This window comes from Ranitomeya variabilis, chromosome 4, assembly GCF_051348905.1.
Source record: "Ranitomeya variabilis isolate aRanVar5 chromosome 4, aRanVar5.hap1, whole genome shotgun sequence".
Lineage (NCBI taxonomy): Eukaryota > Metazoa > Chordata > Amphibia > Anura > Dendrobatidae > Ranitomeya > Ranitomeya variabilis.
Genome location: NC_135235.1, coordinates 306,437,733 through 306,457,630, shown reverse-complemented (window position 1 = coordinate 306,457,630; position 19,898 = coordinate 306,437,733). Strand labels below are relative to the sequence as shown.

Here is a 19,898-nt window from a genome sequence, read left to right as displayed (position 1 = left end):
GGCGTTTCATCTTCATTTCTCCACCCCATCCGTCCCTGTTGTCAGCAATATGTTAGTGAATTAAGAGTATGTGTGCGCCATAGTTGGCGCGTGCGCAATGCAATCTTCGGTCGCGCATTACTGCGCATGCCCCCGCGCACTATGTCCTGGAAGTATTTTGCGGTGTTGCGGGACATGGTGCGCGGGCGCATGCACAGTAATGCTTTTTGGCTTTGCCTGCAGTTGGGCAAAGCATACTGTGCGTGCGCGACCACAGATTGCATTGCGCACCCGCCAACTATGGCGCACACGTACTCTAATTCACTAACATATTGCGGACAACAGGGACGGACGGGGTGGAGAAATGAAGATGAAACGCCGCCCATCGGACCGGTAAAAACGCAATTAAATATCCCGTCAATTTGAGGTGACAGGTTCCCTTTAAGGGCTTGTTTCCACTTGCGAGAAACACGTCCGTGTCTCGCATGTAGAAACCAAGCTCTGGCGCCGGCACATTGGAGCGGAGCGTGCAGCTCCATGTGATCCTATGTGGCCGCACGCTCCGCTCTGGAGTGCCGACGCCAGAACTTGGTTTCCACATGCAAGACACGGACGTGTTTCTCGCAAGTGGAAACAAGCCCTAAGACCGTGCTCTGAATTAAATATAAAAAGGACAGAGGTAGATAAAACACCACATTAGGAATCTCCCATTTGTAATATTTTTTATCCCGTGTGCACGTATTATTTATTGCCTTTTTTTTAATTCTGTCGGAATACAAAATTTCATATAAAAAGTAATAAACACACAGATGCAAGTGAAAATGTGAACCCAGCTTATTAAGATGATAAAACTATTATATATTGAGACTCATCCATAGAAAAAATAAAAAATAAAATTATGGTGCTCATTTGAAGGTGTGTTTGTAATCTACAACTCAGTAACTGTACCTGACTACCTGTGAGGAAAAATAAGATTTATTGAAACATTTTATAAGTTTGTACTTCTTTACAACAATCTGTCATGTGTATTGGAGGGGGAAAAAAAAAACATACATAAAATAACATTTGCTTTTATCTAGTCTTTCATGCCAAACTAGAAATATGTTTTTTACACCTACAAAAACTATGCCGAAACTGCAGCAATGAGCAAATAAACGGGTTTTTTTTGCTATAATTTCTCGCTGGAGGATTGAGAGGGTGATGGAAATATTAGGCTATGTGGCCATTTAACCTCGATGCTGCCAGGTGTTCACGGGAAATCTGGTAAAAAAAAAAATATATATATATATATATATATATATATATATCTTTGTGTGGCCCAAGTTCACACAGACAAACATGACTTGAAACAAACCCAGATTGGGTATTGAAAAAAAAAAAAACAATTGTGAGTGTCAATGTGTGTGCCCACGGGAAAACAAACATGGTTTATTGAGAGGATATTGGTGTAGTCTGCACAGTGGTGTAACCCTGTGTGCTTTTGTTGCGACGTCCTGTGCACACATCGGTTATTCAACTATTTTTTTTCTTTTAGTCCAAAAACAACTTCCTACAGCCCATACGTGAGCGGTTTGATCGTCTGATGTCAAATTTGGTGTCCTTGCATTTTTGGCAAACGTAGATTTCTGGAACATTAGACTTGCGGATTTTGGCACAGGACAGGTGAATCCAGATATTACATTCATTACACTCGATCATCGGCCGGCCAGCGAATGGCTTCATGCAGAAACATGTGACGAGATGCCAAGATTCATCATCTGGAATAAAATACAACAGTCATATCAAAATATGTGGTACTATTTTACCGGTGTGCATTAGGACTGATAACAGAGAGTAATAGCTTAAAAAATGCATCAAGAAAGCTTAAGTCTTGTCAGCAGTGCAATGACTCCATCATTTAGCAGGATAAATAAATTTCTCCTTAAGAATTACGCCTCCCACAGATGCCAGCGACACGAAGAGTGAACGCAGCATCAATCCCCGATCCATCAATGGAATAAAGTCCCACAATCCAAGGAAGGCTTCCACCGCCGCCTATTGAGGAATGAAGGACGACTGCATTTTACCAGGGAAAGGAATAGAAGAATAAAAATAATAGTCTGAATATTAATTGTTGACAGAAGCATTGCCTCGTTATAACAAGGTGCAGATCCTCATCCAAAATGAGCTCCATTCTAATTAAAGCGACAAGATATCGCTGGTGAATGATTAGGAAATTTCTGGGGACTCATTCACAAGCGTGATGGTTTACAGATAAAGGAGGGTGAAAGGCTTTATTCGGATCTACTCATTTAGCATTTGATAATCCAGAAATTCAATGAAAAACAGATTTTGTTAACCCTGATTTGAGGCCATGTTGGCACATCGATAAGTAAATTAGAAGATGTAGGGTCCATTAAATGAAGTCACCTTGTGGTTGGAGTAGTTGTGTAGTGGAATTCATGTATTCAGTGTGCTTTGTACTGTACATAGATTTTGTTAAACCGTCTCATAAGAAAATACAGTAAATAGGCTGTTAATACAGTAGACAAAATGGCTGCCTGCACTGAGGCCTGATGGGACGTATGCCGACATGACCACGGCCTGTAGATTGTGCAGGCAGACACCTTATTATATGGAAGTACTGGAAAGTCTGGTTTGACATCAATACTACTGATATTCCTGGAGGCCGCAGTGCAGGCAGCCATTTTGTTATCAGTCACTTAGATTCATAACAGAAAGAGCAGTTACTTTAAATATCAGTTTCTTCTCTATCCAGACCATAGACAGCTATATAATGTAGGCCATCATTGTCAGGTAATGGAATATTACACCAGCAGGAACACATTTCTCTCAAATCCTAACAAAAAGATTTTACTTGTAAAAAACATAAATATATATATTTTAAAATAATTCTAAATCCAGAATTTCTTGATTATCTAGCTATCTGCATGGCCTACATTGTATACCATATCTGTGTATGATCAGCATAGACAAGATGCTGATATTTGAAGAAAAATTTGTCAACCTTTTGGCTGATAACAAAATGGCTGCCTGCATTATGGCTTCTGGTAATAGTCCTGTCAGACCAGACTTTCCAGTACTGACCCTTGTGTGCGCATACTAAAATGTCTGCCTTCCCCTTCTGCAGGCTACAGTCACGTCACCAACTTGAGGCCTCAGTGCAGGCAGCCATTTTGTCTACTATAGTAAAAGCCCTTTTACTGCAGTTTCTTAGCAGACAGGTTTATGAAATTGTCTTACAGAATTTCTGGAATATCAAATGCTAAACGGAAGGATTATTTTGAAAGTAAGAGCACAGAATAATGGAAAACATCAAAAAACCAGAGCAAAGTAAACCAAGTATCATGGCTTCCATTTTATGAATGTGCGCTTAAATCCATTACATTTTTCCCCAACTACACAATTGGCCATTACCAATAACAACCAATCAGAACACTTCTTGCATTTTTTTTTATCCTACACTGGAAAAATGAAAGCTGCTGAATTGATTGGTTGCCACAACTACCCCTCCATCTTAGCTGCACTAGTTTTCACATACAGTATAAGCAGCCATTTTGCATTAGCACATACAATCGGCATATAGGCAGCAGCTTACAATACGATTAGGAACACTAACAGTACTGAAATTAATACTGACAGACCCCTCAAATGTATTAAGTCCTATGTAGTTTACTCATTTGCTTAATATAAACCAAAAAGGGGGAATGGTCTGAAAGGCAAAACTGTAAGTAGTGGCAGCCATTTTGTGCACTGAGTCAATACCATCCACTAGATGGTGATCAAAGTGCAATAAAATGGTATCTGGAAACATTCCAGAGTAAAGGTCTCCAATGCACATTATACTAATGTCAGTCGAACCCACCGATATCTAAAGGTTTGTCTGACAGTCCATGGTGTATATGTGTCCCCGACAGGGGAAGTCAGGAGGAGAAGGATACGGTATGTCCGATTTCGGACTGCCGATGTTTTTGTTCTCTAAGAGATAAGCTGCCGCCAGAGATGTCTAACTGCGGCTGTTTCAAAGAGAGCACAGGGGCCCTCGGCAGAGCACAGGGGCCCTCGGCAGAGCACAGGGACCCTCGGCAGAGCACAGGGACCCTCGGCAGAGCACAGGGACCCTCGGCAGAGCACAGGGACCCTCGGCAGAGCACAGGGACCCTCGGCAGAGCACAGGGGCCCTCGGCAGAGCACAGGGGCCCTCGGCAGAGCACAGGGGCCCTCGGCAGAGCACAGGGGCCCTCGGCAGAGCACAGGGGCCCTCGGCAGAGCACAGGGGCCCTCGGCAGAGCACAGGGGCCCTCGGCAGAGCACAGGGGCCCTCGGCAGAGCACAGGGGCCCTCGGCAGAGCACAGGGGCCCTCGGCAGAGCACAGGGGCCCTCGGCAGAGCACAGGGGCCCTCGGCAGAGCACAGGGACCCTCGGCAGAGCACAGGGACCCTCGGCAGAGCACAGGGACCCTCGGCAGAGCACAGGGACCCTCGGCAGAGCACAGGGACCCTCGGCAGAGCACAGGGACCCTCGGCAGAGCACAGGGGCCCACGGCAGAGCACAGGGGCCCACGGCAAACCACAGGGGCCCACGGCAAACCACAGGGGCCCACGGCAAACCACAGGGGCCCTCGGCAAACCACAGGGGCCCTCGGCAAACCACAGGGGCCCCCGGCAAACCACAGGGGCCCCCGGCAAAGCAAGCTTTCCTATGTATGAGACAGTCGAGCAAGATAGCTGTCTGCTAAGAGATTAGCAGAACCATTATTTGGCCGACAACTATCTAACGTTTATAAGGAGGACTGGTGGCTTTAAATTGGGATCATAGCTTAAGACTGAACAAATGGCTGCAATTATGGCAAGTAATGTTGATGACACAATATGGCACATTTCAGTTTGCTAGAAAGCAGATATAACCCATGCCACCAATGAGTATCCTTACCTGAATCCACCATGATGTCCTCATCGTTTCCCGTGCTGTCTTCATCCCGGAAAACCACCTGCTTTCCCTGCCGTATAACTGTTCGTTTTCCCAGGTTCACTTCAGAGTACTCAGTCTTTATTTCGTCTGTGTAGTCATAATTCATGATGGAAGAAGTGTCCATACTGTTGTTACAGCTCTCGAATACTGGGTCTGGAATCTCATGCTTTGGACAGATTTTTAGATCCAATGCATGGTCAAGGACTGGAGCAGGAGGCATGAATTCCTCAGGTGGAAAGTCCTCCGGCTCGATCTTTATGATGGTTTTCATGTAGTCTTCTTCTGTCACAACTTGTTGCTCCTTTTTCTTGAGCTTTTTCTTTTTCTTTATTTTGTCCAGTTTCTTGCGGTCCAGGAGGAAGCTGCCGAGCTTGGATCGCTTCAGCATAGGGGGGTAGCAGCAGTCATGATTCAGCTCCCCAAAACTTCTTCGCTTTTTGAGCGGTAAAACGCCGGTGGAAGAGACATCATGGAATCTGGAATCCCAGCTGTCGCTGTCTACTGTGCTTCCTGTGCTATTTGGGGGACTGGAGCCAGCTCTAAGAGGGGACTCCTAAACAGATGATTAATAAAAAGAATTATCACCACTTATTCCAGATATAACATATACAAAAATACACAATCTACTTGATTATCTTTACTTTAGTTACAGAAGAGTCCACCATTTATATTAATCAAGAATGCAGTACGTAATTCTCCTAACCCTGGAGAGAAATTCTGCTTCTCTGCATGGTCAAGAGATGGGGAAGAAACACGATAACTCATCAAACGGGTTTCACTTTCAAAGTTTATTCACCCCTTTGATGATCTTTAGTGGATTTGCACTATTATGGTTTTGCCCATACCACCTGTGCACAAAAACAAAACTACTATGACAGTGCCCCAGACTGGCAATGCTATATATATAAGACTAATACTGTCCCCTATGTACAAGAATATAACTACTACAATACTGCTCCAATGTACAAGAATATAACTACTATACTACTGCTCCCTATGTACAAGAATATAACTACTATAATACTGCTACTATGTACAAGAATATAACTACTATAATACTGCCTCTATGTACAAGAATATAACTACTATAATACTGCTCCTATGTACAAGAGTATAACTATTATAATATTGCACCTATATTCAAGAATATAACTACTATAATCTGCCCCTATGTACAAGAATATAACTACTATTCTACTGCTCTTATGTACAAGAATATAACTACTATAATACTGCTCCTATGTACAAGAATATAACTACTATAATACTGCTCCCTATGTACAAGAATATAACTACTATAATACTGCCCCCTATGTACAAGAATATAACTACTATAATACTGCCCCTATGTACAAGAATATAACTACTATAATACTGCCCCTATGTACAAGAATATAACTACTATAATACAGCCTACCATATACATGAATACTGATACATTTTGTGGGCTGAACTAAAGGAAGGTTTACCAGTTTTTCAGAAAGCGATCAGTGGCTCACAATTATTTCACAAGGTTATCCCAAGCCATGTAGAAAGGCCACTTGGGTGAATATTGACTTATAGTATTGCTACTTCCAATAGATGGAGCTAGAGTTCGAGTCCTATTCCTCTCGGAAGAGGCAATTTTTTATAGTCACAATTCGTGAATCACCGTTTAGTGACGTCACCGGTGATTTATAATACATATAATGCATAATAATTACATTGGTAATACTATAAAATGGCCGCAGCTACAGCACACGTCAGCCACAGTAATTATATATTCAACACTACAGTTAACATACATCCGGAGGAAAGGAGTACTTAAAGCAAAAAAATAAAAGATTTTTTCTTTCTTATTTACACCCCCCAGTCTCTGCCTGCACATTATGGTTGTGGGGTCTTTCCCACATTCAATGATTACATTTAATTTCTCTGATGCAAACTTTGCCAAACCAATAAGTTTGTTTGACCGCACACCATTTATTTTTCTCCTTCCCTTATAACCGCGTGCTTGATAATTTATGATGTAACGTGAGAGGGCTCCACTGCGCTCAGGAGGTGTAGAGAGGATCTACCTAGGGGCCTAACACTCAAGTATTGGTTCTGGCGTTTTTTGATACGCCATAAATGAGCCAAATTTATGGAAATAGCAAATAAGATGCAATAGGAATTGCGATAAAAAATGCTAAATCTTTTATTTACATTCTAGAAAACATCCCAAATAATGTTTATTTTTTTAAATCAGCCATTTACCGAAATCACAAACCTCACGAACATCAGAGACGACATGAATGAAGAGTGTCACTTTAGGCTCCGTAAATTCCAATATAGCTGTATATGCTCGCTTACCTCTTCTGGGTACGGTATGTATCCTGCATATGCCAGCACAAACGTACAGAACTGGTTGAAATCCTCCACAGTCCTCCTCCGCCTGTAGTTTGGTGTTCCATCCTAAAACAAAAAAGATAGAAAATCTAAATATATTATATATATCCAAGAGCCTATCCCAACAGGTGTGATAATAATAATATTAGCAAATACCTCAAATTAGAAATGTATAGTTCTTCTGATTAGCTATGTTGCTTCCCCACATGCAGGGCATTGCAGTAACTCATACATCCGTGGATGCAGCCATGAACAACTAATTGTCACTATATAAGTGGGCGTAACCATGGATACGTAACCTACTGTAATGCCCTGCACATGGGGTAAGTGACATGGAGAATCAGAAGAACTAGACTACATTTGTAATTGTAAGTATTTGCTAAAATATTACACCTTCTACATAGTGGTGTAGGCTCTTGAATTTGGCCATACACATGCAATAGCAGTTGGCTCATTTGATCTAGGCTTCAGAGCCATCTTTTTCCGAATTCTCCATACACGTGAATGTTAAATCTGTTATGTATGGCTCTTGTCACTGCGCCCCGGCAGCACTCGCTCTTGGCAAAGGGGGAAGTGCTCAGAAAGCAGATTGAGGGGGCATCGAGCCTTGGCCCCGCCAAGGGTGCACCATAACCCCCTGATTTACATATGAAATTAAAGGAAATGATGAAACGTATGCTACAGGTGTGATTGTATGTTATGGTGGCAGAGCCCTCTTTAGTTTGCATTTTGGGGGTGATAGACCCCCTTTAATATGTATGATGCTCTAGTTACCCTTACAAAGGATACGCCTCTCCTGACGCCCCTTTCACACTTATTTTCCATGGAGAGGGGTGAATAAGCCCCTACAAGACCCCGTTAACCTCGGAAATAGTTTGCATTCAAGTTTTCGTCATTATTCTGCAACTCGAAGTTGCGCAAAAATTGCACAACTTTTTCCATGTCGATGCCAGGCCCCACAGCTCTGATAACTTTTTGAAAAGTCCGTTTGGCCATGATGGAGAGAGGACGAAAGCCAAGCATGTCCTAAATTAATCAAACTTCATGCTGCAGAACAGAAGATTACTCCAGTCCCTGACCGGAGGAGGAGCACATTTCATCCCAAGGCACAGCAGTAAAAGGTGCGCTAAATTCAACAAGAGGAGCATGGCTTTTAATGAATTTGGCACATCTTACCCCAGCGGGACCCATCATCGAGGCTATCATGAAAAACGCCAACCTTGAAGAGTGGGGGGCCTTTGCTTTACCATTTTCCCCTTTCACAATTCTGCTACATGCCTGTGCAAACAATTATTGATTTAGATCCACCCTGACAAATAAGTGACCTCATAGTATAGTTTACAGCAAGATAATGGGGGAATGTGCACCTCAGAACTTTGCAGCCGGATAGAAGCAATACCGGAAGAAACCTCATGGGGGAGCCACCAACTACAAATATCTATATTAAATCAAGGTAAAGAAATTGCAGCCTGTATTTCTGTCATTAGGATGAATTGCCAATGTACAACACACACATTTATATTGTATAGCTTATTAAACCATTTTTAAAAAGGGACAGACTGACATTTATAATATATACATAAATGATGTTACAGTCCTGTCACTTTAAAGAAACAGGCCAGGCGTGCCAATTTTTCATATTCACCCTATACATACATAGACCACACCCTATTTAGCATATACATTCAATAATATTTACACAACTAATAAAAACACAATCACAAGATTCACATACAGATCTCCAGACCCCCCTGGTGGACAAACCCAGAACTGCAGAAGGAGGACAATGCTGAATATGGAGACCAACACTTAACCCTTTGTTATAGCACCCGCAACTGTTCATGGACCATCTCATAGCTGGGGGCAATTCTATATTATGAACCTCTGAATTGTACTGCGCTGCAGAATATGTTGGCGCTATATAAATAAAGATTATTATTATTACATTTTGCTCTTTTTTATTAGATCTGTTTCTGGGAAAAGAATATAAGCTCCATCATCCCCGTGTTTCTACCCACCCCAATTATGTGATTATAGGCCCTTAAGTCTCAGCAGAGGCCTGCAGGACCATCTGTAGCAGCTGTAATGGTGGCCATAATGGTCCTCACCCAGCTTTCCCAGACACAGATACAACGGAGATTCAATATTTAACTTTCAATCTGATTTATACCGTGCGTTACCTAATAATCTATAGCTCTGGGGTGGGTGAAAGGATTACAGCCTCCATATTGTTATTACTGTTGGCCAGGAGATCTAGTTCCATGTTAATGGAGGGTATTCATTGCTTTTTTCATCTGCCCAGTCCACAGTGACCCGTCCTGCAAGTCTGCAGCTGAGGAAGTTGCATAGGAAACCTCAATCCTAACCACCATCATGCAAAAAAAAAAAAAAAAAAAGCTTCAAAAACACTAATCGGAGATATACAAGAAGACTATAGAGGACAGCAAGACGCTCAAGACAAGGAAGTGATCCCCTCCATTGTGATCTAGCTGGCGATTTCTCTCTGCAGATCCTATCAGGATCCGCGGACTATGGCTTGTCAGATCCGTCTACCACCCCCAAGATGAGCAGCTATAATAATAATAATAATAATAATAATAATAATCATCTTTATTTTTATATAGCGCCAACATATTCCGCAGCTCTTTACAGTTTGCATACATTATCATACAGACGAGCCTGGGGGGCCGCTCCCCAACAGAAAAATGATCCAAGCAAATGTATGACAAATCATATCTAATGGAATCTTTCTACAGACAGTGTAATAGAGAGGGAGAAAAGAAGAAACACCATACTGATAAACAATAGAAGAAGCCCTAAACCTGGTGCAGCCTCATAAGACGGATACCGGTCACATAGAGAGAGAGAGATACAGGCTCATCCTACTGAAGAACACAACAGTCACAGCCTCTCCTCTGTCTACCTGGCTGATAACAGGGAACAATAGCTCACACTCATCTGACAAGCAAACAGCTTCTTAGAGGTTCGGGCCAGGTCCAGTGTCCCATCTCCAGCACTGTGGCTGGCAGTAGCACTAAATACAATAACATTTCACCATATCACTTACAGAGATCACCATGACATGTACCGGAATTGATTAAACCCTTTACGGCTCCTACATGCCCCCACCCTTTTATATGGTGGCATTTATTGGCTCTCTGACCGTAACTGGGTGTGCAGAGACTTGGCGGAGGTTTGTAAGAATGGTGCCATTGTGAGATCCCACACAATAAGAGCTCGCTCCCCAGGAGCTCACAGGGGTTACATATGGTTAGTGCCCAAAGACAGGATGGTTGTGTACATCTACAGAGCTTCTATACATTCACACAAGTGTATACAGTAAATAGCTTCTATACATATGCATCAATTTATATACACATATGTATGAAGCACATTACAATTTATATACACTCACGTGCCGGACATACATATGCAGCACAATTAGAATACGTACATGTATCCAGTTTGTGTACACACATGATATACATTACGTATAGAATGACTCATGTGAACAGCACAAATACGACAGTTTCTAAACACATACACAGGACACACACACATATACATATATATATATATACACACACACACACACACACACACACACACACACACACACACACACTCAGTACAGTTTCTGATAATGTGTGCAAACTCTAAAGTGCTGCGGAATATGTTGGTGCTATATAAAAATAAAGATTATTACTAGTTTCTATACACCTACATCTGTATAGAGTTTATGCACGCTAATATAAGAAAACAGGCTCAGCTAAGACGTATTAATACCCTATAAGTATGGTGCATAATTGTGAATTAAAAAAAGAAGAAAAAAAAACACAAAAATGTATCAGACTGCCCCTATGGTACTGACCCAGCCTTGTGTGCTGCAGACTAGCAGAGCCCTTGCCAGGCCAGGATTCCTGTGCGACCTGCACCATCTGGGTGATCTGTCTGGTCTAGAAGCCTGGCCAGGAGTACTGTAGTCATACAATGGGAGCACTGACTGCTGCAGCCACAGATCAGCTGTCATAATGATATATCACACCGCCACACAGTCCACCACATACTTGTCACAATTACATTCTTAAAGTTTTCCTGAGAAATCTGATTTATAATGGTCCACAATGATAATCACCACTGGTGCCCATTATCGGTCACATATGACAAGGTGTGTGGCAGGTACAGGGTCACTTTAAGACAGTAATTGTGCTGACCTTGAATACAGCAGCATAAGGTTCAATACAATAATTGCTGCACTGACATTAGCAAATCAAAAATCTGCAATATTAGGGGTCCTAACCCCCCTCCCACACATCAAAATCCAAGCATATGTCATAGAAATCTAAATGATAACTAAGGATCACTAAGGATGCTAATTAATTGAAGCATATGGATAGATATGTAACAGACAGGATCAGGAAGCGGAAAGCCCTTAACCTGTGCACTGCCAGCCTAGACTTGACCAGGGGGAACATGTTGCAGGCTCAGGTGCTGGAGGGGGGAGGTATATGGTGAACAGTGGAACTGCAGCCTTAAGGGACATCCCTAGCCCTAGTGACACTGTATAGGAGGAGGCTGAAGGAGAGCCCAAGGGAGGAGCAGGGCTGTGACTGACAGTTAACCCTTACAGCCCCTCTGGGCTTGGTGGCTCTGCTGAGACAAGGCAAGGAGATAACTGACTCGGCAGAAACAAACACCAGTTAGAATCTACAGAGAAAAGTGGTCTCTGCCCCAGATACAATGTAACAATAGCAATAAGATACATTGTAACAGCCCTGGGAAGTATGGAACACAGTACAAGTGGCAGGTTCCATGGAGGTCAGTCTGCAGCACAAGCCTAAAAGCATCCACATTCTGAAGGGGGTCTTCTTATTAACCCCCTGCCCCCTCCTGCCTCACTGATACAATGTAACAAGCAACTCCTCCTCTTGGCTGCTGGCCAGACACACAATAAGCATTTTAATGTTTGATTGTAGCCAAAAATGAGGCAGGATTGGGGGAGAAGTGGCTTTATAGGGCTGACCCTTGTGTTAGAAAAGAGTGGGGGGCTCTACAAGGACTCATTAGGATTAAAAAAAAAATGGTCACAGCAGGAGCTGCCCCCTCCCCCACCTCCACGTTGTGGGGCTCTCAGATCACATATAAATGGGCAAAACTGAGAATTTACAGCAAGGATATAAATGTCTATACAATATAAAGCCATGGCAGAAAAAGGGAGGGAGGGGGTTAGTGAGGAAGGACCCCCCAACACTTCCTGAAAATGCACCATCCTCTAGGGGGGCACCCACTACCAAATGTCAGCCCCCCAAAGGCAAACACCCTCACCACCCCCCTAACAAAGCAGATAAGGAATCCCAGAGACAGTGGGTGTAGTCATCCTGCCACCCTCATCTCCCCACCCGCCCGCATTTTTCTAGAATCAGGGGCTCATAGGGTGGTCTCAAGGGGGGCTCTTTGCACTTCACACTTTTAAATACCGAATTTATAGGCAATTTCGCCCTTTATAGCAACACTTTGCAGTGACATCCTGATCCTAACTTTAAAGGTGGGCAACCTAGCACTAAAAGGTGGGAGATGGGGGTCCTCTCCTAACCATCCACGTCTATAGCCCCCCACATATTGTCCCTATGGGGGTATATTAGGCGTTATAACAGAGGACTACATGTCTGCCAGCTGCTGGGTTAAGATCTGCACAGTGGCTTGAAAAGGGTTAAAGTGAAGAAAACTAAAAATAAGCTGTTTAAGGGGGACATAGGAGGACCCCCCATAACAGTGCAGGCATGATCACAGAAGTGGGGGGGTCGCCTGTCTGGATAGAGCTGGTTCATTTACCGCCCCCTCCCCCAATCTCCCACCATGCCTGCAAGATCTCACACACCCTCACTGTATCCCCCTTAATCTTCTAAAATCAGGGGTGTATTGACCATTCAGATGCCCCCTGTACCCCAAAATGTGAGTGTGGTCACGCCTCATAGTCCTGACTATGGAGAGTGCATTCAAGATGGTGATTTCTGGTGATCACACTGCCAGGCTTAGCTACCTGGAGAGCACAAGCCATGCCACAGACAAGAAAATCCCTACAAAAGGTCCTATAGGGGAAAAGGGGGCAGGCAGGGGCTAATCAGGGGTACGGACAGGGACATGGGGGGCTCCTTTCTGGGGTTACAAAAATACTTTTTTTGTTGTTGCAAGGACAAGATGGCGCAAGTTGTAATGAGAGATGGGTCAGGGAGTGAGATCTACACAGACAGCCCAACATTCGGGGGCACAATACAGGCACTGCTACTGTGGGGGAGGGGAGTATTGGGGTACACACAGACAAGGGGTGCTGGGGAGGGGGAGGGTACACTGCTGCCTGCACACACATATGGGGAGTACAATCAACTTACCTCGGAATCAAAAGTTGAGGTTGATGCAGTATCCATGAGTGGGGGGCAATGGGCAAAAATAGGGGGTCAGTCCAGGGGGGGTGGGAGATCCTCAGAAAGTGGGGACCCCAGGGAATGTGCTGGTCCAGGTAGGAGTGGGGTCGCCCCTTTGATCTGTAGGGGCTTTAAATAGAGATTCTTCTCAGATGGGGGTCCTGCAAAAGTTGGGGGGCAATCCTAGGGAGGGTCAGGTGTCCGACCCCAGGCACAGCCAAGCTCTCCAAACCTCAGATCATATCTTCACACCGCATAATCAGCAGCCCACCCCACAAATCACAAAACTGCCACCCCCAAAAAATGAAATGCTGGCACTGTTCACCAGCTCCAGCCAACTCCTCCAGCTTTCAATGGATCTGTGGTTCTCTTTGCTGCTCTCCCTCTCACCCTCCTAGCAGCCGCTTCTGATGTCACTGACAATTTGCTTTTGTTAATCTCTCCTCCTTGGTAGGATTGGTCAGTCTCTGGAGGAAATCACCCACGCCGCGGAGCACGCCGGGACTTGTAGTTTTCTCCCTCTCCTCTCTGCCGGCTGAGGGTAGGTGTTTTTTTTTGTTTTTTTTTAAATCAACCAACTTTATTGAAAACGACCAAAGTCGTTAAAAAGTGCTTTAGCTGCTCAGGAAGCGGGTGGTTACATATATATACTCAATATCACTTTATTGCAATGTTTATATTTTCTTATTAGGTGGTAGGAAGAGATTGTGCTAATGCTATAGGTGGTATACGTATGTATGTAGGTTAGGCTATAGGTCACGTGTGCTGTGTGGGCGCGGCCAAGCAGGCTCACTGCTCAGCCTGTAGGTCACACAGAGCCCCTCTGACCTGCAGGCTGCTATACCCCCCCACCTGCAGACTGCTGGGCTCACACAGAGCCCCCCTGAGCTGCAGGCTGCCGTGCTGGGCTCACACAGAGCCCCCCTGAGCTGCAGGCTGCCGTGCTGGGCTCACACAGAGCCCCCGTGACCTGCAGGCTCGCATAGAGCCCCCCTGGCCTGCAGGCTGCCGTGCTGGGCTCACACGGAGCCCCCCTGACCTGCAGGCTGCCGTGCTGGGCTCACACGGAGCCCCCCTGACCTGCAGGCTGCCGTGCTGGCCTCACACGGAGCCCCCCTGACCTGCAGGCTGCCGTGCTGGGCTCACACGGAGCCCCCCTGACCTGCAGGCTGCCGTGCTGGGCTCACACGGAGCCCCCCTGACCTGCAGGCTGCCGTGCTGGGCTCACACGGAGCCCCCCTGACCTGCAGGCTGCCGTGCTGGGCTCACACGGAGCCCCCCTGACCTGCAGGCTGCCGTGCTGGGCTCACACGGAGCCCCCCTGACCTGCAGGCTGCCGTGCTGGCCTCACACGGAGCCCCCCTGGCCTGCAGGCTGCCGTGCTGGGCTCACACGGAGCCCCCCTGACCTGCAGGCTGCCGTGCTGGGCTCACACGGAGCCCCCCTGACCTGCAGGCTGCCGTGCTGGGCTCACACGGAGCCCCCCTGAGCTGCTGGCTGCCGTGCTGGGCTCACACGGAGCCCCCCTGACCTGCAGGCTGCCGTGCTGGGCTCACACGGAGCCCCCCTGACCTGCAGGCTGCCGTGCTGGGCTCACACGGAGCCCCCCTGACCTGCAGGCTGCCGTGCTGGGCTCACACGGAGCCCCCCTGAGCTGCTGGCTGCCGTGCTGGGCTCACACGGAGCCCCCCTGACCTGCAGGCTGCCGTGCTGGGCTCACACGGAGCCCCCCTGACCTGCAGGCTGCCGTGCTGGGCTCACACGGAGCCCCCCTGACCTGCAGGCTGCCGTGCTGGGCTCTGCTGCCATGTGCCACTAGGTCACATCATTAGTATGGAGCAGGAGGTGGGTGAGGGGAAATAATCCAGGAAGCCATAATCAAGTGCAAGTGATAGAAAAAGTCTCCGCCAGTGTGTTGAATGGTCATTGTCGGCTGGAAACACAAAATAAAGATGGGGAACAGAAAAAAAGCCTTCCCCAAACTATTCCCACAAAGCTGGAAGCTACAAAATGTCTAATACACGGAACGAAGCACTAAGATTTCCCTTCACTGGAACTAAAAGGCCGTAGCCGACCACGAAAAACATCCCCATAGCATTATCCCTCCTCCAGCAAACTACAAGGGGCACACAATGTAACATAATGCCAGGTAACGTTCTCCTGACATTCACCAAACCCAGACTCATCCGTCAGATGGCAGATAGAAAAGTGTGATCCGTCACTGCACAGAACACGTTTCCTCCAGAGTCCATTGGTGGATTTACACCACTCCATCCGACTCTTGACATTGTGCTTGGTGATGTAAGGCTGCATGCAGCTGCTCGGCCATGAAGCTCCCAGCAGTGAAATCTTGAGGGTATAACCACCCTGGATATCAGAATATCAGATTCTAAAGAGATGTCAGCAAATTAAGCAGAATCTGCCAGTAGTTTGCAGATGAACATCTCATGATTAAGGCTATGTGCACACGTTACGGATTTTGCTGCAGATCTGCAGCTGCGTGTCCGCAGCAGCTTTCCATGCGTTTACAGTACAATGTAAACCTATGGAAAACGCAATCCGCAGTGCCCATACTGCGGAAAAAAATGCGGGTTAGATTCCGCAGCGGTTTACACCTGCTCCATAATAGGAATCCGCAGGTGTAAAACCGCAGGTGGAATCCACACAAAATCCGCATAAAAACCGCAGTAAATCCGCAGGTAAAACGCAGTGCCTTTTACCTGCGGATTTGTGAAATCCGTTTCCGCAGCCCTCAAAAACATGTGTTCACATACCCTAAAGGGAACCTGTTAGACAATGCTGCCCAAATCCTGCAGTTTGGCTGTGTTTCAGAGAAAATATACCTTAAAGACCCGGCCAAAGACTGTAGCTGGAAATCAGACTAGTCTGGTGCTCCCCCGGCCGACTCTTCTCTGCACTACTGCAGGTGATTACCAGGTATCTCCTGTATACATAGGGAGAGACCTGTCAGCCACCTGCTGCAGCACAGGATCTTTAAAGTTGCTTGACTGGTTCCCTTTAAAGGGAATCTCACCACTTTTTGCAAACCCATCTGAGCAGCATAATGTAGGGCCAGAGACCCTGATTCCAGTGAAGTGTCACTTACTGGGCTACTTTGCTGCAATTTTGATAAAATCACAGTTTATCTGCTGAGGCTCTCTGAACGCTAAGCTCTATATAACCCCGCGACACTTATTGGCAGCTTTCTGTGTACACTGTGCATAGGCAGAAAGCTGCCAATTAGTGGTGGGGAGAGGATTAGATTATACAGAGCTTATGAATATAGAGGACTACATGGCAGTAGGTTTACTAGACTTCTAGTGATAATCTCCTGTGGATAAAACAGTGATTTTATCAAGACTACAAGCAAGCAGCCCAGTAAGTGACGCCCGGAATTAGGGTCTCGTTATCAAATCCGCAGATATCAAAGGGGCCCCTGACTGTCCACTGACAGATGATGTTGGGGGATAGAAGGATCTGGCATGTTCAATATCAAACTGCTGATTCTTTTGATCTCTAATAGATAAGCCACCATTAGAGGAGTCACAGCTGCTGTCTATAGAGAGCACAGGAGCACTTGGTCAGCCGAGCTCTTCCGTGTTTGGGAGTGCCAAGGAGATAGCTGTGTATCTAATCTTTGGCTGCCGGCTATGTACAGTGTGTATGGGGCTTTAGGCTGTTCAGTCACTCATATAATCTACCGTAGTCTCTAAAACTATACTTGTCTTTGGGACCATGGACTATAATGGTGCCGGCAGAGTGAATGTGCTCTTTGACATGCATCTTTTTCAGACGTGTAGGCCTACTGGAGGTGCACACTCTGACGTAGTAGACCCGACGGCGTGTAACTAGACGCAATGTGAAAGCACCCTAAAGTTTCCAACTGGCTCCCCGATCAGCCTGTTATATCTGTCATACTGCTTTTGGGGTCTTTCACACAAGTGATCCCACGGACGACTATTGCAGATGATCATTATATTTTGGCTTCTTCCACCTCCATCACCCATTAGGATTGGGTCACCCCAATGTACAGCGGTTGGTTCCCCCCACTCACTGCTGTTTGCAGGTCCCACTGTGGCTGGAATTAATGAATGGAGCCTGGACCCCAAAGCTCCTTACATGATGTAGTGGCCATAATCTGGCTACAGGAGCTGTTTTTATTCACTTCAATGGGAGCGGAGTTGTAGCATTCGAGAATGGCCAATACGCAGTGCAAGGAGCTGTGATGTCCTGGCTCTGTACCATTTTTACTTCCAACTGCCACAAGACCTGCAAACAGCTGATCAGTGGGGATGCCAAATTTCGGACACCCACGGAGCTGACATTGATGACTTGTCGTAAGGATAGGTCATCGCTATCTGAGCCCTGAACCACCCCTTTAACATGTACGTACATGCCATTTGTCATCTTTCACATGGTAGTTGCCCAATATAATCTCAGATTCCTTTATGTTTGATGGGACTATGGTGCCCTTACACTCCCATATGGGGAAAGGGAACTTACTACTCAACAAAATAGCACCCGGGGGTGAAAACGGACAACATATGTGTGAGTTTATCATTGAGTAACTGGTGCAAAAATTATGCACAGCCTCAAAATTGTGCTACCCATTATAAAAAGATTCATGGTCAAACTCATTAATCCAATACTAACCGTACCTATGTATCTGGACCTACCTGTTCCTTTTGTCTGCTTTCCCTGATGGGATCCCGTAGGTCCTCAGCCACCTGCAGCATTTGCAGCCTTTTTGAGAGGAGCTTTGCTTGTCTAGATGCTTCACGTTTTTCAGGTCCTCAACTCACAACAAATGTATACTGGTCCGACAAGTTCCAATCCACCAGGCTGTCCACTCGCCCTTTTAGTGTCTCACCATCGCCTTGTCGTTATCCCCATTTCTATGGCCTAACTAAGATCCTCCAGCAGTTATACAACATACCCAGGGCAGAGAAACGATCGGACAATTAGAGCGAGAGAGTAAAATTATGCTTGTCATAGGTGATCTCCAATTTGTAGGGGGCTTTGCTGGTCAACTGCTGAAGGTTTGTAAGATGCCTGTGTGCATCCGCGACGCTGCCCACTCCTAGGCGCATGCACGTGGCAGTTTATTGTGCATGCGCCAACCCCTGCTTTACTGGCTCTCAGGTTCGTATGGGCAAACATCTAACTCCCTATTAACATGCATGCACATATTAGTCAATCATGCACATTTACTGCCACATAGAGGGAAAGAGTAAGCAAAAGCCAATCAATGGTGGTGCATATCTTCCATGGACAATGGACTGGTCATGCTAAAGTTCAACATGCCCAATCTTTTTTTTTTTTTTTGCTTCCCAACAGCAGGGTACAATAAAGCTGCTGCCATATGACATCACATGTGAGATAAGCAGTCAATTCTTAGTAGTTCTTACCACTGAAGTCCCACTCTCAATGCAGTGGCACATTGAGTGCTATGGTAAAGTGCTTTCACCCAGTACCGTATCATGGAGATTTCTCCTCTAGAAGTAATAGTTCCATATGATGGAGCACCCCAAAAATTGTTTTCTTCTGCTTTTGTGTGACAATAGCCTTATAGAGGTGCTGCCTTTCAATTTAAAGTGGTTTTCCAGGATGATGGCCTATCATTAGAACAGATCATCGATATCAGATTGGTGCAGGTCTGACCCTCGGCACATTTGCTCATCAGCTATTTCAAGGGTCTTTAGTCCATGGACTGGTGTAAAAACACAAGAACAAGTGCTTTGACATAAATATCTGTCTTCTTGGGCTCTCTGCAACTCATGGATGGATACAGAAGATATGCCCCATTAAAGCTAGCACTATAAATGCAAAACAGATGGGACTAGTACATGCTTACGTTTCTTTGGTCCTTGGGCATGTATATAGATTTTTTTTGTCCACGGATAGCACTTATTCCTATGATAGTGAACAGGGCTGTTCACATGTGATTTTTCGCAGATCAAGCAGCCTGTGCACTATCACTGAGAAATGTCCACTATTGATAGGAGTCTCAGATCAAAATTGACAAGGGAAGTCTATGGGTATGTGAAAAAATCGGACATCACTCAGATGCCATCACTAAAACACTGATGAAATTCGCACTGATTTTCTCCTATGAGAAAATCACTAACGTCTGAATGAGCCCTCTCTGCTTCCACCTT

The 19,898-nt window shown here is 45.5% G+C and overlaps 2 protein-coding genes across 3 annotated transcripts in view; one reads left to right on the top strand and one right to left on the bottom strand.

The window, feature by feature from the left end:
- Window positions 1-1,368: 1,368 nt before the first annotated feature.
- On the bottom strand, window positions 1,369-18,888 carry PHF13 (PHD finger protein 13). 2 transcript variants are annotated; one of them, XM_077250393.1, is made up of 4 exons: window positions 13,708-14,228; window positions 7,283-7,384; window positions 4,913-5,504; window positions 1,369-1,736 (listed from the first exon to the last, which is right to left on the bottom strand). In XM_077250393.1, the coding sequence occupies exons 1-4, from the start codon at window positions 13,741-13,743 to the stop codon at window positions 1,510-1,512; spliced, it is 957 nt and encodes a 318-aa protein (XP_077106508.1). In that variant the 5' UTR covers window positions 13,744-14,228; the 3' UTR covers window positions 1,369-1,509. The 2 variants fall into 2 exon arrangements, with proteins under 2 accessions (XP_077106508.1, XP_077106507.1); XM_077250392.1 differs by lacking the exon at window positions 13,708-14,228 and adding an exon at window positions 18,417-18,888 and having other exon boundaries at window positions 1,377-1,736.
- The window catches only part of KLHL21 (kelch like family member 21), a 61,056-nt gene continuing 55,376 nt past the window's right edge, over window positions 14,219-19,898 (top strand). Inside the window, exon 1 of the mRNA XM_077250391.1 lies at window positions 14,219-14,281. The gene's annotated coding sequence lies outside the window, so the exon portion shown is untranslated. The remainder of the gene's footprint in view (window positions 14,282-19,898) is intronic.